The sequence below is a fragment of the Pygoscelis adeliae genome, unplaced genomic scaffold, assembly GCF_000699105.1.
Source record: "Pygoscelis adeliae isolate BGI_AS28 unplaced genomic scaffold, ASM69910v1 Scaffold16, whole genome shotgun sequence".
Classification (NCBI taxonomy): domain Eukaryota; kingdom Metazoa; phylum Chordata; class Aves; order Sphenisciformes; family Spheniscidae; genus Pygoscelis; species Pygoscelis adeliae.
In genome coordinates this window covers 766,802-792,326 of record NW_008825162.1, presented here as the reverse complement: position 1 = coordinate 792,326, position 25,525 = coordinate 766,802, and the positions used below count along the sequence as shown (strand labels likewise).

The 25,525-nt window shown below is 36.3% G+C and overlaps 1 protein-coding gene across 1 annotated transcript in view; it reads left to right on the top strand.

The window, feature by feature from the left end:
• Window positions 1-25,525, top strand: part of MAN2A1 (mannosidase, alpha, class 2A, member 1) — a 156,380-nt gene that overhangs the window by 108,981 nt on the left and 21,874 nt on the right. The window contains exons 13-19 of the mRNA XM_009328733.1: window positions 3,202-3,367; window positions 5,283-5,513; window positions 5,626-5,748; window positions 13,880-13,994; window positions 18,284-18,417; window positions 19,535-19,676; window positions 23,451-23,584. Coding sequence (XP_009327008.1) covers window positions 3,202-3,367; window positions 5,283-5,513; window positions 5,626-5,748; window positions 13,880-13,994; window positions 18,284-18,417; window positions 19,535-19,676; window positions 23,451-23,584 — 1,045 coding nt within the window. The remainder of the gene's footprint in view (window positions 1-3,201; window positions 3,368-5,282; window positions 5,514-5,625; window positions 5,749-13,879; window positions 13,995-18,283; window positions 18,418-19,534; window positions 19,677-23,450; window positions 23,585-25,525) is intronic.

Sequence of the window (25,525 nt, the reverse complement as noted above, 5' to 3'; positions counted from 1 at the left end):
GCAAACAAAATACTAGCATCTAGGCAAAATTCCTGCATTTCAACTGCTGAAAATCTGCCCTGTCATTACTAGCTTCGTCTGACTGCCTTATTACTCTACATACACATAATGCACTTACAATACATTGATTCAAGAAGGTATAAAACATACATACCTTGGTACAACAATAGCTTTTTTTTATCCGAATATAAAAAATAAAAAAAACCCCAAGTCTGGTGAAATATGATGGTAACATGGCAGTTCCTAAGGTCTTTTGTCATGGGTAAATTTGTCATGCAACTAATTAAAGTTGTGTAACGTGTTTATATCAATGGAAAGGTGAACAAAGTTTCTGGAAATATTTTTACATGAATATGTTCTTTGTTTGGCAGATAATTTACATTTAATGAGGATGTATAGCATTACTAGAAATGAATTGTGTGCATAAGCTAGCATTTTACTTGGAGGTATAAGAATTCAGGAATTCCACTGTATAGAAAGAATAAATAGAAGATTTTTGTAATGTTCTGTTGAGGGATGAGAATGATGATTTATTCTGAGCTTTGGTGTTGGATCATCTCTTAGATCTGTATTGTTTCTGACACTGTTCTTACACTCTTCTTTCACAGTATAAGTATTTCACTAATTTTATTTTTTTTCTTTCTACTTTTTAAGGGTTCTAGACTGAGAGCAGTATTGGTTTAGTTTGGCTTTGATTCCACACGTGTTATAAAAAAATTATGTTAACATTTAAATTAAAATCTTTTCCAAAAGAAGATATCTTCAGTTAAACAAAAGTGTAAAATGACCTACCCCAGCCTAGGGGAGGCTCTCACAAAGTCTTGCACAAGTTCTTAAAGACTCTAAAAGCTGACCAAGAGTACAGTTAACTATTATGTTGTCTGGTAATCTAGGAGTCTTCAACGTGAAACAGGGCAAAAAAGAGCATCCCAAAGCGCTTTTGGTTGTGCTGGAAGGCAACTAACCACAGTTAGATGCACAAATGTGCAAGGAAAATAGTTGTTATGCACAGAAGTCATGATTTAACAATATTTAGCAGAGGAATCTTCATCTAAGTAGTTAAAAGGAAAATAATTTTTTTATGGGAAGCCCATTGTATGTATGGCAGGTAATCCAAAGGTTCTTGGTAGAAAAAGCTAATATAGCCTCTGTTTTAGTTTATTCAACTAATGAGAAGTTGGAGTTGACCTTTCCTACTGATTGTGAGGTAATAGGGTAGGAGTTAAGGGCTATGAAACTGAAGATGAACAGCCTAAGTTTGATGCAGGGAAAAAAGAGCCAATAAAAAGATAAGGGGAAAATGGTAGCCTGGTTAGTGTTCATAAGGATTCTGAGTATCCGTAGAGCAAAACTGCATTTGTTGAAATTAGAGTAGTGTTGCAAAAAAACATCAGAGGGCAGGATGGAAAGAGAGTAGGTGAGATTCTTCAGCACTGTAGAGAAGGAAGAATTTTCCTTGTGTGTCTGTATTGCATTCATAGTTTAGAGGTGGATTAACTTAGTCTCTCTGACTTTACACCGAAATTGTGTAGAAGTCCCCTCTCTCAGAATAAGGAGGAGTTAAATTTGTACTTCCTTATTAACTCTAAGCAGTTTGCTGCTACCTCTCAGCCCTGAAATGTTGCTGTTTCATTATTTCCAAAGTATCATCTCAGCAGTTTTGTCTACTGCCTGCCAGACTTTATGGTGCCAGGGAGACCTCACTCTCCTCTGGCATGTGTGTAGAGGAGGGCTACCCTCAGTCCATTTAGAGCTAATGTTGGAAAAGAGAAAAGATTGAAGAGTTTAGCAATGTAAGTTGCTAGCAGGACCTTAGTTGTACTGTAGTGCCAGGCTAGCAAATAATGGAGCACAGGGCATCTAAATGTATGGGTGAGGAACCTGGAAGACTTACAGTCAGAATGTGAGATTATGGAAAGATGTTCAAGCTACAGGTGATGTTTAAGTTAAAGACCTGAGTGACAGAATGAGATGTCTAGTTTGGGTGGAAGGAGACAATTCTAGATGAAGCGGTTTGATCTGTGAAGGTGGTAATTGAATTTGAAGGTTAGGATGTGAAAGGAAAAGAAAGAAAATCACTGACAAAACCCTGAGGAATCTGCATAGAAAACGGAACAGAGAATCTACTTAGAAGAAATGCCGAAGGAGTGATTTGATAAGTAACAAGTGGATATCATGGAAACTGTTGAAAGATAAGATTTCATGAAGAAGTAAACTGTGTTTGACAGTGGGAAGGGTCAAGGAGGTTGAAGATAGACTATTGGTTCTGCTGTGTATCTAAGAAGTTTTAGAAATTTTGTCAAGAACATTTTTCATTGTTGAAGACAATTTTTTTAAAGGATGAAATGAGCAGAGGGAAACTTCAGGGAACAGTTGTAAATAGTGCATTCTTTGAGCTTGGCAATGAAAAGACAGGAAATACAATTATAGTCCTACAGGTGCATGAGGCACAAATGTTCTAGTATAATTTTATTTTTCTATACCATACAATATATGAACCTGTAATAAAAAATTATGTTGGCTAATAAAGTTGCTCTATAGTTTCAGGGCTGATTCTTTTGGTTAGTAACATAATCTGTGCTCAAATGGAAGAACAGGCATAAGATTACATAGAGATTAGTTATTCCATATGTACTTAATAAAATTATTTCAGTGTATATGCAGACAGTTGCCATAGGGAATGTTGGTAAATTCTAATTTAAATAATTCTGAACTTTCCCTTATAGCAGAGAGAAACTAGTTGCTTTAAAGAATATATATCAGATATGTGTATGTACAGCAGGTTTTGTTCATTACTTGATTGTTTCTAAATTATGTTAAAGGGAAAGCAACTGTGGATAAGAATTTAATAGTTCAGCCTGAAAAATACATTTAAAATACCCTTAAATATTTCAATTGTGCTTGCAACTGTTAATAGCAATTCTTTAGCAGTTAAGATGGGAAATCAATGTATTTTTATTGTAAGGTATTTTCAAAATTGCTTGGAAAAATAATAGCATTAAAAAAAGAAGATCTGCCAAGAATTGATGTTAAATATCCATTGTTTCCTGGTTATGTTTTGCATATTTATTTGTTGTGGTATGTACCTGTTGTTCTAACATTGTTTCAATGCTTTGTATGTAAAATTTATGTGCAATAATATTAAACCTGAGGGAGGAAGCTTGTTTACCAAAAGATAATTTGGCAAATATGTTTTCACAGGTACCTTTTGATATATAATCCTACGGAACAAGAGCGATTTTCAGTTGTTTCAGTCAATGTGAATTCACCCAGAGTTAAATTATTATCTCCTTTGGGAAAACCTGTTACTGTCCAGATTAGCGCTGTTTGGGATGGAGCAACTACAGTATCACATGAAGCATATCAGGTATGATATTTTAAGTAAAAAGCATTAAGGTATTTTTTTGACAGATATTGTAGCTTCACAGTTGAAGAAAATGGAAAGCATACTTCAAATATTGGCAGGTCTGTCTTCTGCAGATAATGCCATTAATTCAGTCATTTTAAGGAAAAAAAGAAACATATATTTAGCATTAACATTTCTTAAACTGGTAAGTTTTTAAACTTTTGTGATATGGTGTATTACATTTAAAGGGTTAGTTTCGGCTGCATGAACGGAAAATACTGGATGTGTGTCTTTTCCCCCAACTTTCTAAAGCTGCTTTTTCATTCTAGTGATAGTCCATACACACAGTCACACAGTCTGTATGTGCTCAAGCACTCCAGCTGGAAGGTTTTGTAAGTGCAATGGCTTAAGCAGTTAGATTCTGATTTTTTTGTTGTTGTTTTGGTTTTTTTTTGTCTTCCAGTTATAGAGGCTGGATAGTAATCTCCTTTTCTCTTATACTCAAGCTAGACAGATGACTTTGAGTCCACCTCTTGTTTTTGGTTTTAAACAAAGTTTCTGAGAATTTTTGAATGATACATCATTATAGGAGATTGTCCTCAATGATCATACTTCAGAAACTATATTTTGTTAAATTCTTGGTGATACAATACTACTATATAGGCTCTATTTTTTTACTTCCAGGCTTACAGTCTTAGTCTGATTCCTTTTGACTTGGAAGCTGAGTTGAACTTCTTTCAGGATAACGTTCCTGCGAAGATAATTCAATAAGTGTCTCTGAGTTGTCCTCCAAAGGGATAATTATTGATAGTTGTTGTGGTGTAACCCCAGTAAGCAGCTCGGCCCCACACAGCTGCTTGCTCACTATCCCCAGTGGGATGGGGGAGAGAATCGAAAGAGTAAAAGGGTGAAAACTCAAGGATTGAGGTAAAGACAGCTTAATAGGTAAAGCAAAAGCTGCGCATGTGAGCAAAGTAAAATGAGGAATTCATTTACTCCTTCCCCTCGGCAGGCAGGTGTTCAGCCATCTCCAGGAAAGCAGGGCTCCATCGTGCATAATGGTTACTTGGGAAGACAAACGCCATCACTCCGAACGTCCCCCCCTCCTTCTTCTTTCCCCAGCTTTATATGCTGAGCATGACATCATATGGTATAAATATCTCTTTGGTCAGTTGAGGTCAGCTGTCCCGGCTGTGTCCCCTCCCAACTACTCGCTGGCGGAGCAGCAAGAGAAGCTGAAAAGGCCCTGATGCTGCATAAGCACTGCTCAGCAATAGCTAAAACATCCCTGTGTTATCAACACTGTTGATATCAAAACGTAGCCTCATACTGCATTGAAGACATTCAACTCTATCCCAGCCAAAACCAGTACAATAATTAACACTGTTAATTGCCTGAAGAAGAAATAAAATTACATATCTATACCTCAAATTCTAAGCAAATTGCTTTGGAGATCTACCTTGTGCAGGTTACTTTATAGCTCCTAAATAACCAGAGACTAAAAATGAGACAGTTGCTTTATATTTTCCGATTTAATTTTGTGGATTTTTAAATGCAACTTAAGTGATAAGTAGGGTCTATGTGCACTTGATGCGCTACACACGTATCTTTAATGCACAGCGAATATCCTCAGAACTGCACATCACAGCTAATATTCTTTTTTAACAAGATTCAAAATCATTGCATTAATATAAGAATGATCTCGATGCCAAGCAAATTAGAGATGCAGACATTTTTGTTTGCTAATTCTTCTTATCATGCTTCAGCTATTAATTTTGGAATGTCATTTGTAATTTCATATTCATTTATGGAATATGGGAAAAATTCAGCCATCCTAAAATTATTGAAGCAAAAGGAGTTACTCTGAGCATAAATTTAGTATAAAAAGTTGATACTTTGATGTTTTTAGTAATGGCTTCTTCTTTGCTCCCAACAGATCTTTTTCGTGGCGCATCTACCACCTCTGGGGCTTGGAGTTTACCAGCTTTTGGAGGTTCAGAGTTCAGAAGCAGTTTTAGCAGACTATAACGTGTACATGAGGAATAGTAGGCAGGAGAAGCCAGACAGACTTTTCAAGATAAAAGAGATGCAGAATTCTGTGGATAATATAATCTTAGAAAATTCTTACATGAAACTATGGTTTTCTGGAATGTCTGGATTACTGGAGGTGTGTTGCATTATATTTCGAAACACTATGTTTTACTTTTTTAAGAAATTCTGTTCTTACTCGTGGAAACCTAAATGTGTCAACTATTTCAAACATGATTCTCTGTCCTTAGAAAATAAATACCAAAGATGATGGTAAAAATCATCAAATGAAGGTGGAGTTTGCTTGGTATGGAACTACAAGTAACCGGGATAAAAGTGGAGCTTATCTCTTCTTACCAGATGGAGACGCCAAGGTAAATCTTCCATTTGCAGAAAAATTCTAATCTTGAAGTAACTTGAAGCATTCTGCAAATACAGAGCGGAAGAGCTAGTTTTCCCCAACACTGAAATACAGCTGTGTGGCTAGAAATAATGACATCAGTTACTGAAATGATTGGCAGACTTTCATAATTAATAACCTTAGATTTGGGTAAAAACACAGCATTAATTTGAAAGTGTAAAAATATACAGAATATTTGTGATTCACCAAAAGCTTAAATAAGATGCTACCCTTGCAAGAAATCCAGTGAGATATGACCATTCACTATCAAAAAAATAAGTTCACTTTCACTTCCTATGGTGAAAATGTATAGGACATACTGATTCATTTCTACATTTCTTCATTTTTCTGATTCTTAAGACTTCTTTATTGTGAATGAGGAGCTTCCAGTTTGGAGTGTAGTACTTTTTTAGCTGATATTAGCATATGTAGTTTAATACAGTAATTAAGATACTGAGTCCCAGTTGATGAATGTAGACAGAGTAGCAAGCAACTGTTCTGATTTAGTTGTCTAGGGTTATCAGTATTTTTAGCTGCGTAATTATTGGAGGGCAACAGCATACTCCTATTAGTTTTCAAATTGGAAATTCAGAAATGAAAGTGTTCTTACACTGACTTAATTACCATACGGAATCTACTGTACCACTTCTGGAACTGGAAAGGTGATATTTCAGAAAGCAAATGATGAGATAATGAACACTTTTAAGAAGCTAGCTAGTTTGCATCATATTTCTTCTGCCCAGTTTCTCCTGGGGAAACTTAAGTTGCATGCATAAGGCAAACTCGGAGTTCTATGTTTACCATTTCAGGAAATAAGCAAGGATAATAATTCTGGTTTTTGTTTGTTGTTGTTATATGTGTAAATCAGTCTGGAAGTGGACAGAAGAGTTTACTTTCCTTTTAGCAGTCTCTCCTAGAAGCACACATTTTGAGGGCTGTGAGTTGGCAGTTTTAAACCAGTTAGTATATTTAGTCCCATAATTGTTTGCATCAGTTATATTCAACAGGGTTCACTTATTCTTAATTTTTAAATGTCAGTGTTTTTGATTGGTGAATACCCGAACAGTATCAGTTATGTTTTTTAATTTTTACCTTTCATCAGCTGCATGGTCACGCTTTAACTAATTTTATTTTAGATGCTACTTCGTCTTTTGCTTATAAAAACAATAATGACTAAACTGTTATGTAATTTTAACTACACTTTTTTGCATTATTTGCTTTATAAAAATAATCTGGACAAATCTAGATAGCAAAATGCTATGGTTTGAACAGAAAAAGTCTCACGTGCCTGCAAGCACAGTTAGGAGATAAGGTACATATTGAACTTTTGTGGAAAATGAAATTCAAGTACATTTTAGTTAACAATAAAAAGGGTGGTGTGTTCAGCTTTTGTAACTTTTTATACAATAAAAATGAAGTCACGATACTTCTAAAAATTCTGCTTCATTAATATACCATAAGGCTTATTCGGCTTGCATTTTAATAACATTAATTAGGTTTTCCCACTGGGAATAACAATGTAATTCTATAGTAGTTTCTAAAACAGTTTGAACTAATGATTTCTGTCTTAAGAGAAACGCCATCTGTTCAGGGTTCTCAGTGTGAGGTGGATTGACTAATACTTTCTAAGTCCTTGTGTAGAGTAGCGATAGGATAGGTTACAGGCAGTTTTCTTGATTTTTGGCTAGGTGGTTTTTTTTCCTATCCCTCTCACCATATGTATTACTGCAAAATTTGCAAAGAATAATTGCCTTTAATGTTGGGTCATTTTCTTCTGTTATGAGTACAGTTATGTGTTTTCTTTGCCTTTGTTAGCTGGTTGTTTTGTTACCTGGTAAGTCTTTTGGTTCCTTTCTTTTCAGTTCTACATTACTCGGAGATTATTTTTCTTCATCTAGTTTAATCATCTGTCTTGCGTCTGTACGTATACAGCCTTTTTGGTCTTGGGTTCTTCTGCAAGTTTAATTTTGGAAACTTGGTGCTGTGACATACTAGGCTTGCAGGCCATGACTTAAAGCCATGTCAGTTTAGGACACTTGACACACACAGTGCAGCTCTGGTCATCGGTAGGCTGTTATGGGTGGAGGTCGTGTTTTCTGCAGGTGATGGTCTGTGTACTAGAATGTACACAGATCTGAATTTTTCAAGAGGTTCCTTGGATTAATCATCTTTATGGCTGACCTAAAACCAGCCTGGAGTGTACTGCAAAGAGTGCGTTCTTGCTAAGAAGTGGTAAGCCTCTAGTACCAGCACTAAGTTGGACATCAGCAAAGACCTGGCTTAATGGCAGTGATTTATGCTGTATTAAATAGAAGGTGCACTGAACACCAATAACTTTGTCACTTCTCTGGAAAGAATAGCTGGACTTAAGGCTCCACGACACCATGGCAAACATTGCCATGGTGCAGCTAGACAGCTCGCAATAAAAATGGTCTCTGGGGTGGTGGCATAGGGTCTTGACCATGGATGATTCTGTCTCTGCTGTCTCTGAAGTGTGAAAGTAGTTCAGTGGCAGCCTCAGGTCAGGACACCAGCGTGAAATCCAGGACAATGACACAGAGCAGAGGCTCCATGCTGCAGCTCTAGAGATAAGGCAGTGCTCCTATCATGTCTTTGTATTTTCTGCAAAATAGAACAAAAGCAAGGTACCAAGGAAAAAGACAGGCAGTATTTTAATTTTTTAAAATGTCAGTGCTGCTTAACTGATTGACAACGTTATCAAGGTTTGGAAGGAAGGGACTTCCTTGGACCTCACAACAAATATAAACAAAAGCATCCTGCCTATGAGGGGAAAGCATGTTTGCATCTCTTGTGATTTTGTGAAGCATGGCAAACTCTGTAAAACTGTTAGATCTGGGGGGGAAAAATCAGTATTCAATAAACTTTGAAACAGTTAAATGTCTATATTTTCTTCTATGTGTTCAAGACAAGTCAATATGTGATGACCTACTTACTAGCCATGTTCGGTATCAATAGGGAATAGAACAAAGCAGTTTTTCCAAAGAGTCAGATGCTAAGTGTTTGTGGGATCAATGTGAGTGGTTCATTTTCTTGTTTTACAAATCAATTTTTCAGAATCAAAATGGACTTTTTTTGATAGACCCAGACTGGGAAATTGTGATTCTCCCTCAGGCAGCTGTGTCTATGCACATATGTATGCACTAGTTGCTGTAGGTACTTACGTACTAACAGAATATATAAGAAAAGAAATTTATTTTTTTTTTATCCTGCAGGATCTCTAGTGCTAGAGCTTTTCTCCCTTTTTTCCTCTTCACACTTTGTCTCCATGTTTGGGCTTCCTTTACTGATGATGATCTCTCACTTGTATAGCTGCAGCTGCTGCTACGAGCTTCAAGAAACTTTTTTCATGACAGGTCCTTTTTTAATATGTCAGGATTACCTGTTCCCTCTGCTTCTCAGAGAAAACCACATATCTGAGTTGCCTAAATGCTTGGCCTTCAAACCTAAGGAAAAGGTAATTGTAGCTTTCTGCATTTTTTAAGTGAGATTGGGAAGTTGCACTGCCTCAAAAGAGAGAGACTATCCATTTAGAGTATCCCACTGTATCCATCTTAAGATCTTCCCTCTCAAAAAGCCAGAGGATCCTCATTCAAGCACAGTATCCTTACTTTTAATGCATCCCCTGTTTTTGCATGTCTGGTAACAGGAAAAGATAAATACGCAGGCACCATTTTCTGGAGAGTGCTCACAATACTCAAGAATTGGCTGCCTTTGAAGTGTCTGTTCTTTCCTTGGTGCTATGTATTTTCCTCAAGCATCATATCTATCACCTAAAAATCTGCCCCACATATTGGTGGGGTTGTTTTTGGAGACAAAAGTATTAAAATGACAACCATCTCTCTTCTGCCATGTAATTCTTAAAACACAGTTCTCAAGAGCTCATAGTATTTGCCCCACCTCCACCCCCGCCAAGCCCAGTCTAATCTCAAACCCTGACAAATGAAGGGTAATCTGCTATTGAGAAGCAACTTTTCTTGAAGTCTTGAGTTCTTTTTTAAAATCTCAGGCATATCAATAGCAATTCAGTCTGTGTTGGAAAACTTTCCTCTGGGCATAGTTTGTTTGACTTCCACACCAACAGTGTGCTGCACTGCCAGAAATTTCTAGGCCACACTAAGATGGTTAGTAGTGCTTCACTTGACTACAAGGGGAAAGACTTATTGCCCATGCTTCATGCCTTCAGGCTGCAATATGCCATGCCAGCTTTTATGCAAGCCAGTAAACCTTTAAGTGAAGGCATCTTTCCAGTTATCTCCCCCCTTTGGCGCTTTGGCACCCAATTTGATGCCAAGTATTTTCAGATATCCTAGGGAGCTATGGGATATTATCTTGCTCCAAGTATTCTCCCTTAAAATTTCTAGCTTGCTTTTTTTTTCCTCACTTCAAGGAGAGGTTGTCATATTTCTCTTGAAACCATTGAAAAATGGTTTCTGGACCCTTTGACCCATAGTTCTGTTATCCTGTTTCCGAAAATACTGCTTTCCAGGTTCAACAAAACCTGCCACAGCAGGCTGCTGAATCTTGTACAATGGAACTCATTCCAGTGGAGCTGAGAGGAACAGATTTTACAGTGACTATTCTTTTTAACTGTTTAGGAAGTGGAGTCTTGAGACTACCACTGGATATGAGACCCAAATATTTTTATTCCTGATTTAAGATCTGAGTAATCATAGAATCCTTCATGCTGGAAGGTCATTTAGTCCAAGCTCCCACTCAAAGAAGAGTAAATACTGAACTCAGACCAGTGCTTTGTCCAATCAGTGGACAGGAAAGTGGTTTGCGTCTCAGTAGTAAGAGGCCTATTTCTGAATCTTAGTCAGACTTTCACATCAAAAGTATCTTCATATTTCAGAGCTAGGATGAGGATCATTTCACAGGCCTCTGTGCATCTCATCAAGGACCTTTATAAAGGTACTAGCATAATTGCACATTCACTGCCTAAAGATGTTTTCCTGCTTAAAAGCCCGATTCACTGAAATGTTTTCAGTGTGGCAAACTTTGTCAATTATCTCATTATAGGTTCTAAACTCAGTATGTCTCCAGATGACTATCAAGAAATCACGTTCTAGGACTAGTGCTTTTCTAGGCACTAAATATGAACTAGGAGGCTTCCCTGTTCTCTCAGTACCATATTTTTTCTTCATTTTTCCTGTTTGCCCAACAATCAGGAAGCAACAGGCATCCTTGAGAACTCGAGTATACATCATATCTCCACTTTCTGTATCAGAAAGAACTTGTCTAACCCCCAAAACCACATGATAGCATGTGCCTTTGTGCCTCTCCTTCCTCATTTGTTCCTTTTCCCCACACTGTGTCTGAATTAGAGGCTTGCAAACTGGTTTTGATACATTTCTCTCAATGCATGTGCTAGTGGGATCACAAATTATGATTTAAAAAAATTCATTACTTTCAGGCAATATCTGCAAAATGACACTTAATTCCTTTTCTTCCCTATCGCCTCATCTTTCCATATAGTTCAGAATGGGAAGTATGGTTGCCTTTATCTTCAGCTGGGGAGCTGATCTGGCTACATGGGCAGCTTGGAGACTCTGGTGTGTGAACTTAGAGTTTGTGGCAATATCCCAGAACCTCAGAGCTGTTAAACTCCTCTCATTTCAGCTTTCTACTTGTATGGCAACAATGTATTTTGGTGGTAGTTGTCAATGTCACCATCATGTTTTATACTAACACACTAAATGGAACAGAGTTCCTCCAAGTATTTTTTTTTTTTTACTTTTTGTTCTAAAAAATTACTCCAGGTATTTTTTTCTTTTTTTAATAAGTGCACAGCCTTTTGCATTCCTTTGTCACTCATCCAGCACCTCTCCATTTTGCTAGTTTGGTCCTGGATAGCTCCGGTGAGAAATGTTCTTACAAACAACAGAAATAAGCCCATAAAAGAGGTGTTACTTTGCTAACAGAATGTATTTGGCAGGCTGCTGTTTGTATAAGTAGTATTCTCCTAGATAATAATTGGCAAGGGTATTTACTTGGCCTGAAGACCTCAGGTTTCTCAGTTAATTTTCTGAGAGTTCCTTTAGCTGCTGTTTCAGTCCTTCATTGCTAACCTGAGGATCTTCATGTTACCCTACCCTGAAGGTAGGATTTTGAAGGATTTGATTATTCCACCTTCCTGTCAGTAATCCAGTTCCTCTGTAGGATTTTAATCTAAACATATATTTCTAGGAGCGTGTAGTTATAGGTTAAATGAGTTTGTCTTCTCTACCTGTGTGTGATAGATAAGCAGATAGATAGCGATCTCTTCTGCCAGAAGAAAGGGGAAGATTCAGTCTACATTTACTGATATTGGCAGTTTTTCATGAAAATAAGAGAGCCCAAAAGCCAGCTCAAGTTCTAACCTTAATTTCTGGTCTTCAGATTTCCTTTATCCCAGCATATTAATTTGCCTGGTTTCCGTGCCCTCGTAATACCATACTCCTGTATTTCTCAGCTAGCAAATGGATTTTGCATAATAGATAACGCTTGTCTGTCTTATTGACAAGATGAGACCCCTTGGAAGGATCCCATCATTTTTTCATGTCAACTGTGAAGTCCAAAAGACTATTTCCTCATTTGGGTTTTTGTACTGATTAACTGAATGAAACATTGCTGTAAGATGATCAGTGGAAAAATCCCTCTCTCCCTAAAACAACCCATCTTCCCGAAGTGTAAGCAACTATGATTCCTCTACCAAACTCCTGTACAAAGTATTCCTGTAGTTGATAGCTGTCGAGTTGCCTTTTGGAGCTCTGGCAAAGCTTTTATTAAACAGTGTTCTGTCTGAAGCTTTAAGAATAAATATATGAACAGAAAGGCAGGCTGTTAAGACTTTGAAGGTCTCTTTCAGTTTCTTCTTTTATACAATACTTCTTGAAATCTTCTTTGTGAATGTACATATAATTATATGCTCAAAGAAGATTGGACGATATGTACCTGTACTTGTTCTTCTCTGACATGTTTTGTCTGTATTGATGTAATCTTGATTTCCCCTCTTCCTCAAGATACATTTGATCTTTGGTTTCCTTGCTTGAGAAGAAAGAGCATGCTTTGTCCTTCTTATGACATTGCTACATACAGCAGGAGGACAGCCACCCTCTAAGAGCTTTCTGCTTAGATCCCTCTGAATAACATGGTTTTTTGAGTATTTTTTGGGGTTTTTTTGAGTGAAGTCTTTATTTATTGCTGTTGCTCAATAGTAGTAGTTGCGTGTGTTGTATTTTCATTTTTGGCTTTGTACACACTTAATATTTAACCCATTTTTACCTTTGTAGCCATCCATATATTTCTATATAGTGTATACAGTTCAGTTTGGGATCAACTGTTTTTAAAAAAAAAAAGGCATTCTTTGCTTAGCCGAGACTCAAAATACTGTGACTACATGGGAAATAATTTTCTTCATCTCTTTGGTTTGACTGTGGATATTCAAAGTTTCTGCTAGTCTTTGAGAGACATTAGTAAGAAGCCAATGTCCCTCTTGAGGTTTCTTAATGGTTCCCAGCTCTACTCTGCGTTTCAGGGGGCTCCCCTGGCAATGGTAGCTGCTTTTGATGAAGAAAAAGCTTCCTCTTTCACTTTCAAATGGATATGCAAACTGATTCACAAGGCAGCGTAGAGGCAGCTTTCCTCATGCAGTGTGTACCACTGATACAGTAATTTTTGAGCAAACCAAACAGACAGTTAAACCATCTGCCACAGATTATGAAACTACAGTATTTGATTACTGGTTAGCAAGTTTAATTTTGCTAGCAAAAAAGCTCAATCCAGATGTTTGCAATATTAATACACTACTGTTTTTGTCTCTAGGCCTTGTATTCCTTAATCCTCATAAAATACCTGTGAGATATGTAGGGAGGGTTATCCTAATTTTTTAGCTAAAGGAAAAGTGAGGCTCTGAAGAGAAGTTGCTGAATTTCAGATTAGGAGTAATTTTTTTAATTCCCAGTTTTTAAACTAGACTTAGATATAGAACAGTTTAAAAAAATTAAAAGACTATTTAATATTTGTTAAATACTTCGATTTATTGACACTACTTTTATGCAAAACTTTCAAAATAATTATTCTAACTTTCTATTTTCTTTTTGTAGCCTTATATTTTTACAGATCCACCTATCATAAGAGTTGCTCACGGAAGGATTTTCTCAGAAGTTGTATGTTTTTTCCACCACGTGACACATACCATGCGACTGTATAAAGTCCAGGGTAAGAGTTGTGAAATTCTGTCTCTCTCAGCAGTTATTTTTCATTACTACGGTCTTGGATCCTACCTGACTTTTTAATGTTTAAATGCACTTTTGAACTAGTACAGAATTCGTCAAACTGAAGTCTTTACTGGGTCCAGTGCACCATGATCCCTTTCTGAGCATCGTGCTAGTCATTAAGCTGGCATGCTTATACTCAACAAATTTGTTGGAGATACCTCTCGGTATTAGAAAATTTTATACTATAAAGTTACCTACAAGGGGGTCCCGAACTTTACTGGGTCATTTGAATGCTCTAGGTAGCTGTAAATTATGAAAATGAGAAAAAAAAAATTAGAAATATCTTGGCAATGATGTAAAAATGTAGTTTCTTTCATAGCTTCAAACTTACTGATGGAGGTACAATATCTTCTCTAAAGTCACGAAGAATATAAAGTTATTTGTTAGTGGCATTAATAGTGAAGTCTGGTTTACTCCACAACTGTAGGCATGCTTTAGTTACCTGTAAGCTTCCTCTTTATGTCCTTTATCTGCTTGGAAGAGCTTATGAGAGAATGGGCTGTGTCTGTTGAGAGGCACCAGCACTGAACACCAGCTTATTGACTCTTAGGACACAACTTCATACCAGTTTTGCTTGCTTTTCCTTCAGTAGGGCTTTCATTTGTTGTTTCTATACTGTTCAACTACTGATTTCCAAGAAAATTCTAAGAAAACAGTAACTTTGGGAACTTTGTACCCTTCCAAACCTGATGATTAAATTGGCCAGTGAAAAAGATAAAAGAGGGAGGAAATTATGGTGCAATTGTATAAACTTACTTTCCTATAGAAACTTGACTTAAAATGCTTAAGTGTATCTTTTTCTAATTGAAGTAGGAAACATACATTTTCAGTTCATCTATTTGTATTTACTCTGCTGGAATTTTTCTGAAATACAGAAGCATTGGCTAATATTTTCAACACTTGATGGAACTTAAACATGTTTTGTATTAGCATTACTTTTACTGTAGGTATCAAAATTGTCTGCATGGTTTTTAAAATCTTGTAATATTTTTAATTATTTTTCTAAACACTTCAAAAACAAATAATGGAACTATAAGTACTTTGAAAGTCTCCCTTGCTCTTTTCCTTATTCCTTTTAGGTTTCAAAAATAGTATTCCCAGCAATACCTACTTTACAGTCGCACAGAACTGGTCTCTTTGATTTTTTATTTTTTTTAGTTGTAATATATTTCTCTTTAGAACTAAAATCGATTCTGATGCCTTATTTTTTATGGTATAAGTGTATACTTTGAAGTTTGAAGTTGTTAGAGTTTACCCATATGCCATATACTGATCAGAGTTCAGTTGCCAGCTCATCTGATACAGTAATTCTGGATCAAACTCTAGATCACATTCCTTATGAATACAAACCAAGATGTTGTACAGTAATTTGTTGTTGAAGATCCTGAGGAAACATTTATATTCAAGATTATATTTTTTGTTTTTATGTGACCAATATGTAAAATAGGCATAGATGAAAAAAAAGGTACCTTGAGGTCAAGATGTACTAGGTTGCCAAAAATGTGAAAAAAAAGTTACTTTGCTCTGTGGGTTTCAGTAAATTAAACTTCTTAGCAAGGAGGGCACTTATATAAGGAAGGTGTTTAGTGTAGTGAGGGGGAGGGAAAAAGCCTGAAAAGTCTCTCTTTTGGTTAAGGTGAGGTTGTTTGGTTTTTTAAAATGGATTTCTTTGTAATACTCCTTTTTCTTTAATTTGTTAGTAAGTGCCTACTTCCATTTCACAGTTCACAGAAAACAAGTTGTCAGTGAAAATCACTTGCCTGCCAATTCCTAACACATAAGTTTATCTTTCATTTTCAGTGCACTATCTAGGGTTTTTTCTCTTTTTTTGACAATTTTTAATTTATTGCGCTGTTTCAATACTTACAGCATTGAGTATCCAGTCATCGTGGTGAAGTCCTGTACCATGTTTCCAGGTTTTTCAAGGGAAAGTGATGCAATTATTTTATATGTTTTCTCTGTTTTCTTTTATGGTGTGTTTTTATTTTAATTTCTTCATATGAAATGGCCTTTTTCAAAGTTTAAAAATTGATGACTATGCGTCATTGTTTTACTGAGGTCTGTTTCCTGGGCTTTGTAAGGGAAGTTATTTACATAGCATTACATCAATTAAAAGAAGGTATCTTGAAGTCTTACTAGATATGTACAGTAACAAAGCATGTGGAGAGAAATAAGTACGTGTATGTGTATACATACATTTTGTTTTTAAATAAAGACCTGATACTCCTGTTGTAACCTTCCTGCTTGTCAGGGAGTGGAAAGCCTGATCATGTGGCTAATCCAACTGTTGGACACTACTTCTGAGTCCTACAGCTTCTTCAGCAATTTTGGTAAAACACTGCTTTTTCCACTTCTGGCTTTAGAATTCTGTTGATTTTGAGCAGAAAATACTCTGGCTTGACAACTCTGTTCAGTAATTGACGAATGAGTGATTTTTAACTTTTTCTACTTCCATTGGCATCTGGTTTTGTTATCAGCATGATTTTCTTAATCTTTTTATCAGAAGCTTCTTATGTTTCATTATCTTCATAATTGTATTTTTGTATTAACTCAAATTATGCAATAGAAAAGAACTGAGAGTAATGAATGGTCTGGTCATTTTAAAATTGTAAACTAAAATATCATATCCTTGTTCAATGTACTTGTGTTTTAATAGTCCTACTTTAAGATAGTTGGAATATCTATGACTAAGACCATCAAAAGTGGAGCATATAGATCCACTTTTTCCAGACTAGGTTTGGGAAAATAGAAGTAATTACCTAAACCAAATGTTTTTTGTTTAGCACTATAGCATAATAGCCATTGGTAAATATTAACTTTTTAACAGTTGCTGGTACTGCTGCAGGTGGCATTCAGATTTTAAAAAAGATGAGGAAACAAATACAGAGCTTGACATCCTCCTCATTCAGGTGACAAAATCACAACCTTGACTGCAGTATACATACTAAATAATAGCATAAAAACTGAAGCAGGCGGACACTTTCAGCATTCCTTTGTGTAAAGGTCCAGAGTGTTTTAGAATTTGACAAAGACCTTCTTAAGGAAACTATTCCAACATGCTCTTAAACAGAACTGCTAAAAAAATTTGAAAACTACGTGTAGAAAGAAAAAGAGGTTGTGCTAACCTCTGTCTATGTGCTTAGGAATCTAGGAATTTTATTCAAAGGTATTCTGTCCTTCTGCAAAAGATCCTACAGTTCAGGAGCCCAAACTGATGAGCATGCCTCTGGGTCTTGTGAGTTGACATACAGTGAACTGTTGGGGAAAAATAAAGTATTTAGTATCTAAGATTTTTAAATACTGTCTTCAAGTTTTAAAGGACTAAGTTGGTTCATCAGTCCATCACTTTCCACTGTCTTCTGTTTACAATCCGTCAGGCAAGCACAATGTAATTTCGTCTCACTACAAAGAGAAATTTCATATCTCTGTTCTGCTTGGCGGAATTCTTTTCATAATTGTTAGTCCCATTAGACTACAGAAAGGGTAGAAGTGGTCATGCTGAATGATGGTATGATTCCAGTCCAAACTGTGTCTCGAACTGTTTGAAAAGGTCAGGTTATTATTCAAGGTATTTAATTTTCAGTGCCAGGCTCTGTAGAAAAAAATCTCACTGAACAGCTGTCTGCATTTTCAGATACTTCATCCTTCTTTTAATAAATAGACATCTTTTCCCTGTTGACAAAGACTTGTGTCCTGGTTGTGGTCATATCGGTGTGCAGTTTCTTAATTCACTGTCCTTAAGGAAGATTCTCCCTGTTTTGGTTAAAACAGCTGACCAGTTTCCTGCTTAGTGGAACAGTTGCTGTCAAGAAGCTGGTAACTTCATTCTTGTCTGTGAATGGCAACAGACAAGTTGAGAAGTGAATGGCTAGGTCTTCCTCCAGTGTATTAGCTGCTGCTAAAGACATCACTTAACAGTTGTGAGCTGTTTCCTACTGATTTACTGGAACCCATGTTGGTTCTTACCATGAATTGCTTCTGTTCTACTTTAGTGAAGGTTTCAGACTGTCTATTCAATGAGTACTGAATTAGAAGTACTGCTATAGCGTATGGCACATGACTGAACTGGCTTCAAATATCTGTTAGATATAACAGATATTCTGTTATATCTATTCTGTTAGACATAACAGAAAAGAAAAACTAGCAGGGGAAAACTAGATTACTGTGTTCTGTGGTAGTGGCTTTGAGATTTGAAAATTGAGAGATTTTAAATGCATCTTTTTCATGTAGGTTTGGAAGGCCAGTCTCTTGAAGTTTCCAATATTGTGGATATTAGAGGAGAATACAATCGTGAGCTTGCAATGAGAATTTCATCTGACATAAACAGTCAAAATAGATTCTATACTGATCTTAATGGATATCAGGTAATTATTGTCTCTTAATTATAAAAGCTGAGGGCCTCAGTTTTTGACTGTCTTAATACTTTTAATTGTAAAGAGTTTGAGTCATATTAATCAAACTCTCATGTTAAACTTCACTAATCATTTAAAAGGAGAAAAGCTTTAAAAATTTATCCGATATAAAATTTGATTTAAACTAGACGAAGTAGCAACTGTTTTCTTTCAAGGAGTTTGTTAAATATTCCTGTATATCCTTTTTACCATAAGAATTGTAACACAGCAAGTTATGTCAATCCACCATGTAGTTGCTTGTATATCTGCATGCCTTCTTTCCCCTCTGCCTTGTCTAATTAATTAGAGCCCTTTGAGTAGCGCAACGCTAGATGTGCATAAGGTCCAGCAGTTCAGACCTAGAGAAGAACTACTTGCTGCTGTGGTGGAAATAAGTGATGTATTTTTGGAGTGTAATAGCTTGTTCTATGGTAATGTATCTGATGAAATATAGTATGACTATTTTCTTAACTTGGACTCTGCAGCACACACAAAAGAAAGAAAATTTTCTTTTCCTTACCTTCCTTCCTTGCTTAAAAATAGTTTTGCAAATACATTGAAAACCATACTTGTGGAGTAAGAGACTACTGTTTTTGCAGTTAGTGTGTAATACTGCATTTTGCTGGAGACAGTAAAGTGAATATTTAAACATGAAAATAATTTTAATACTACTACTCATTTGTCATGTACCATTCAAGAATTCCACTAGCACTTTAATAAAGTTCCCATTATAAACTAACAATTCCTTTTCTGCTACCTTGAATCTATTCACTGCTTGTTCTCTAGAGGAGAAAAAATTTTCTCTCATTCTATAACTGTGATTATTCCTTTTTTTTGTAGGTTCCCTTGATGAATCTTTCAGGTTTTTTTAAATATTCTTTGATCTAAAAGTACATTGAAGTTATCATTTCCAAAGTGGTAATTTTAGCTATAAATCTCCAAAAAGCTAAATAATACAGTCGAGTGAATGCTTTGGTGCCAGTTGTCAATCAGTACTTCTAAAGCACATGGGATAAATGTCTGAAAAGGTCTTTGAAATTTAAATGCATAAAAAGAATGTATTTTATTGAAGTTCATGTTCATACTGCAGATCCAGCCCAGACTGACGATGAGCAAATTGCCTCTTCAAGCAAATATCTATCCTATGACTACAATGGCTTATATCCAAGATGTTGGCGTTCGTTTGACACTTCATTCAGCTCAGTCTCTAGGTGTTGCAAGCTTGAAAAATGGTGAGTATAAGATGATAGATGTTATAAAGGCCTGTCCTTCATGATTGTCTGAAATAGTTCATTCAGAGATTACCTTACCTACTAGCGTCTGAAGAAAGGAAATACGTTTCTCCAATTCTGACAAGTTTTAGAATATGTCCATAAGGGAGGAGGTGGAGTTTGTTTCCACGTGAGATCCTGTCATCTTCAATAGAAAATCTGCCTCAAACTAGAAACAGAGGAAAGAGATTATGAAAAAACAAAATGAACAATAAAATGTCAGAACCAGGTATTTTTCTCCCAAGAGCTCTGATGGAACTCGAGGATGAAACAGCAAAACTAAGTGGTTTGTTCTCTTTTGTACTGCTCTGGTAGCAGAGGGCTTAAGATGGATAATGTGATCCTGATCATGTTTTTTGATTTGTTTGCTTGCTTTAGGGTAGAAAGCACTAGTCTTAAGGTATATGCAGTATAGCCTAACATTCCTGTCAAAGAAAACAATAGCAGCTTTTTTGAAGACTAGAATTAGTGAAATAAAGGATAAAAATGACCCTTGGTAAGAATCAACATACTTCTTCTGAAGCAAAATCATACCTCACAAATTTAATGGAATACTTTCAAAAAGCTGATGAATATGTTGACAAGAAAAATCAATTCTTATTAAGAATTCCAAAAGGGACACAGTCTTGTCCCTTACAGCAGGGAAGGCTGTGATGAATGGCCTGGAGGGATGGAAACAGAGGTCAGTTGTTCAGTCTATACTTCTGAGAAGGCATTCAAATAAACCTAGCAAGTAGTGGGCAAAATAAGATATATAATTATAATTTAAGATGTGTAATTTCTTGCTGTAAAATATTGTGAGTTTAAATTTACATGGTTTTGAAAAACAATGGAATGAATACTTAGAAGAAAAGAAGCCCGTCAGAAACTGTGCCAAAACCTACTTCCCAGTTTCTTTTCAGAAAAATGTCATGTTAATGTCTACTCTGACAAAAGGTGGATACTGTACTAGATTGATGGCAGTATTAACAAATGTAATTCCTTTTAGGGCAAAGAGTTAACACTAGCCTATAGACCGATGCTTTAATAAAGCCATAGGGCAAATATCAGCCTTTTGTTCCAAGACCACCTGATATAAGACCCAAACCACAATTTTTCATGCTTTCCATTGCTAGAAACCAAATTCTCTTTGGCCTGATCTTGTGAATGAACTTGACACCACCAAATGTTTGTAGGCATTTGTTACATAGGTATTGGAGACTAAATTAGTGTGCAGAGGCTCCATTACATTGTAATAGTGTCTGTATTTGTTCTTTAACAATCCTAGTCTCTGCATCACAGAATAATGCAACATCTAAGTCCACAGAGACCCCCACTCTCTGTCTTCAAGTTAGGGATGTTAAGGCTGGCGCTGTTTGACATATTGCAGTTAAGTATCAGGGAGACTGGCTTTCTATGAGCATTGGTTTCAACCCAGTCAGAGCGTATTAGAGGCTTTTCCCCTACTCCAGTTAAATAAAAGAGCAAATGATGTATCCCATACCTGGTCATGGCATTAATTTCTTAACTATGTCACTCTTTGGCAAACTCTATTATGTCACTCAAGGTTAAGAGATAGTTAGCAATATGAAATATTTACTCTGTGCCTACTATAAAAAAGGAGAATGTATTCATCTGGCTTGTTATCATTAGGTAATATTTCATGAAATGACTGTGTTTACTACCTTTGTCCTGAGGTCATGTTGGACTCCTTAAAAGAGAACAAAAATGAAGATGAAGGTTCTGTGGCTGCTGAAAGTCATATGCTTCATGACACTTCTTTTGAAGGCCCTTTAGGATCTCAAAGGGATCCTGGAAGAATATTAAAAAACATTATAGTTTAGGCAAGCACCTCCAGTAGCTGTGTATCTGTGCGTCTGAGACTGTGTGTGTCAAAGCATAACCCAGGATTAGAGAAAGGTTCCTTGCTGTGCAACAGTTAGTTAACTCTCATGCTGTCAGATGATCTCAGCAGTATGGAGGAGGATTTCTCAATGTATTGCCATAAGTCTTCAACAGCTTGTAAGAGGCTTGATCAGAAACTCTAAAATACATATGCCACAACTTTATTCCTACTTACCATCTCTCTTCTCATTTTGTGGTATTGGATGCATAATCATTTTTTAATGTTAGGTGATGAACATCTTCCACCTTGTAGGTTCTGTCCAGTTCTGCTCTAATTTACTACTTAGTGGATTATCCTCCATGCCCCAGGGAAGACCACCAGATAGATGGGACGCACCACTGTCATTTAGAGGTGGACTTCCCTGCAGTCTGATGGATAATTAATGGGGTAGCAGTGATCACTTATGTCCTGAAGCCTCATGCGATACACTTACACCATTTATAAGCCAGAATTTTCCCTAAAACAATCTTTTTTTAATCTTTGACCCACTTTTGAAACGGTTTTTATCTCTGACTTTAGCGGCACTGATCATTTTGTTTGCATTTGCTGTTCACAATCGCCTTAAGAATAATAAAGCTTTATGTTGTCAGCCTTCATTATCCTAGCTTCTTAAAAAATGTTGGAAATGTGGTTAGGTAGTTTTGGATCTAGATCTTCTAAGTTTTGTTTGAAAACTTTTGTCAAAGTTTGTCATAGGTTTGTCCTTCTTACTGTGGTTCTAGTTTTTTTCAGAGACTTAGCATACCTGTCAGGCAGTCCATGTTCATACAGTGATCCACAAAGACCGTCAATTTCAGGCACAGTCCTAGCCTTATACCTTAGTTCAAGATGGTAGTTTGTTTCTTACTCATTGCAATCTGACTTCTGTCCTGGATACATAAAATCTGTTTTTACTTGAGGGGAGGGAAGAACAAGTATTTAGGAAAATTGGATAAGTGTTTGTAGAACACTGAAGAAGAATAAAAGAGACCGCCTTACTAAGCAGCCTTTTCTAGTAGCTTAAATTGTGCATTTCTTATTTAGGAAACAAGTGCTTCAGTGTTCCAGTTTTATTTAGGAAACAAGTACACTTGTTTGAAGATTCAGTGTGCAAAAACTGTAACAGCCTTAATTACGTGCCCCGAACTGGTTTTCCTCTGGAGATATAAACTTGAAAAGATATGAACTTTATCTTCCATAAGGCTATTCATGATATAACATCATACTTAAAGAGCTATTCTGAATGGCAATGCTACAGTTCAGTATAAACTGAGAACTTCATACTCAGTGTTCGTCTGGTGCAAAGTTCTTTCCTGCTCCCACAAGTGAACATACCCTTACAAGAAGGAGTGATTGTGAGTATTTATATACTCGTATTGCCTACCTGTTTTTCCTTCTGCCTCCAACTGTAAAACAAAAACAAAAAAAGGAAAAAATAAATTTGGGAGGTGCACTCTTTTATGGAGTGTAAGATGAAGACAGTTCCTCTACAGAAGGTCTCTCCATACAGCTGCAGTTACTTGGGGTGATTCTCTTCTTTCAAGCTTGATGTGCCAAGTATCCTTGTTAAAAATAACAGTTAACAATAATAACTTTTCATGCGAAACTTCTATTTAGACTCTTATGTTAAAATTTGCAGTACCACCTTCTGAAAATCTTGTGAAAATTTTTTGGAAGGTTATAAACAGCCGAAGCCCAAAGGTATTAACTGTTTTCATAATCAGTCCTAACAATATTGATCTGCTATTACTCTTCCATATGCAAGAGAAAGATTGTGATTCTTTAAGTTATATTTCAGGGTAATTTTTTTACGTTTACTAGCAGCTTTACGTATTCTTGTTACCAGTATAATCCTTGTATTGCTCTTTCAGGTCAGTTGGAAGTGATCATGGATCGTCGACTTATGCAGGATGACAACCGTGGCCTTGGACAAGGTGTCCAAGATAACAAGATTACAGCTAATATCTTCCGACTTCTGCTGGAAAGAAGACATGGAACAGATGTGGTAGGATTCACTGTCTGGATTTTTCTGGCTAATTAAGATATAAATATTTCTGTTGCGGCAGCAGTGAACCCAGTAAAGAAATTATTCCATGAGCAGTAGAACTAAGGAAACATAGCTTCCAAGGGAGTTTTGTCAGCTTGCTTGCATATCCTCATCATAAAGACTTCCATCTTTCACTAGTCCTCACACAAATACCCGCAGTGTCTGCTTTCTCACTCACATTTCAACACATTACTGGGGTACTGTTGTGGAAGTCCCTTTTTTTTTCTTTTTCTTTTTTTTTTTTAATTGAGGAAGCTTTTTAAAAATTGCTAATTAGCAAGACTTCTGCTTCTTAGCAAAGTTAACTGAATCTGGACAAAGGTTGACAAATTATTTCAGATGTATGGGTGGAAAGAGGAAACATCTTATAAATTTAATTTTCTTAGGAAATAAGATTTAAGTGGAAATATTTAGATGCCGGCATACAAACCTTCTCACTTCATTATGATTCTGGGAAAGTTGAGACCATTTTGTTGTAAGGATTTGTTGTTTTTTTTTTACTTGCACAGATCGTCTCAGTTCGCCTTTTTCTGTATTAGACTTTTGAATGACTCTTCAATTTTCTTTCAGTTCTTTGCATTTTCTCTCTTTGCTTTTTTCCCCCTACCATTTTTGAGACGGACAAAATAAGAAGTACATCTTCATACTAAGGCAGTAGAATCACGATGACAGCACTGAGTATATTTTAAAATCATCACATAGCTAGAGATGAGAGGTTGTATACTGAGCTGCTAATGAATATGCAGATAAATTGGAATTAATTCTGGTTTATAATGGATATCATTAACCACTGTGAGAGGATGATAATATCAAGCTTAAAGCTAATTTCCACCACTTAATGATTGACAGAGTTTTTTTCAGGTTGTACATGTCATTATGATTTTCTAGTTCCTCATCCTGTATAACACAGGCAGCATATTAACTGCATTTATCAGTGTGGTGTGCAAATATCTGAGCTAACTTTAAAGAAGCTAACTTGAGTTCTGCAGCAGTCTAGCTTTGGTGACAATGAGCATCACACAGGTTAATCTACCTTCGAGAAGAAACCTGCAGAGAGATCTATACTGCCACTGAAAACTTCTTTAGTACCCAGGGTAATTTGCGCTGTATTAAATCAGAATGTAAAGCTGGTAAGTAGGAATTATTGGACATGGAAATCTATGTTTACATTAGCAAATAATTTGAAACAATAGCATCAAATCAGTTAGTACCATGATGCTTGTATTGACACTGTGTGCAGTTTTGGTATTTTCCATAGAACCATAAAATAGCTCACTAAAAGGTATCTCTGGAAGTCTTCTAGTCAAGTCCCTACTCAAAGCAGGTCATTTTTGTGTCAGAACAGACTTAAAAAACTGTCCAAAGGATTAGTCATCCATTCAGACCGTAATGGAGATGTGAAAGGTTAGAGCACGTTAGTGCATACTTCCAGGGAAGCTTCTTGGTTACTTCCTTCTAAAAGAGAACTAGTCCATACACACTGAGACTCCTCTGCAAACTAGCACAGTGCCTGGATAAGTGGGGTTGACCGCAAGTTTAATTTCAGAACAACACTGCTGCTTCAAACCAAAACACTCCTTTAGAAAATAGTTTGAGGTTACCTCAATTAGAAGAAAGGCAGCCTAAACAGCTCTGGGATTATCTGGTTAGTGAAGTGTTTATATGTCTCTTTGTATATATTTACCAGTTTGTTTGGGATACCCGTCAGACATCAGCTCAGTAGAATAACAATATATTTCCCTTTTCTTATTAAAATCCTCTTCCTTTCCTCCATTTTTGAAAGATTCTGTGCAAGTTGCTGAGAATCTTTCAAAGGAGAAGGGACAGTTACCTGCTACGATCAAAAACCTTTGAGGTGTTTTGGGTACCTGTGTTCTAGCATCTACCTTCCATCCCTCT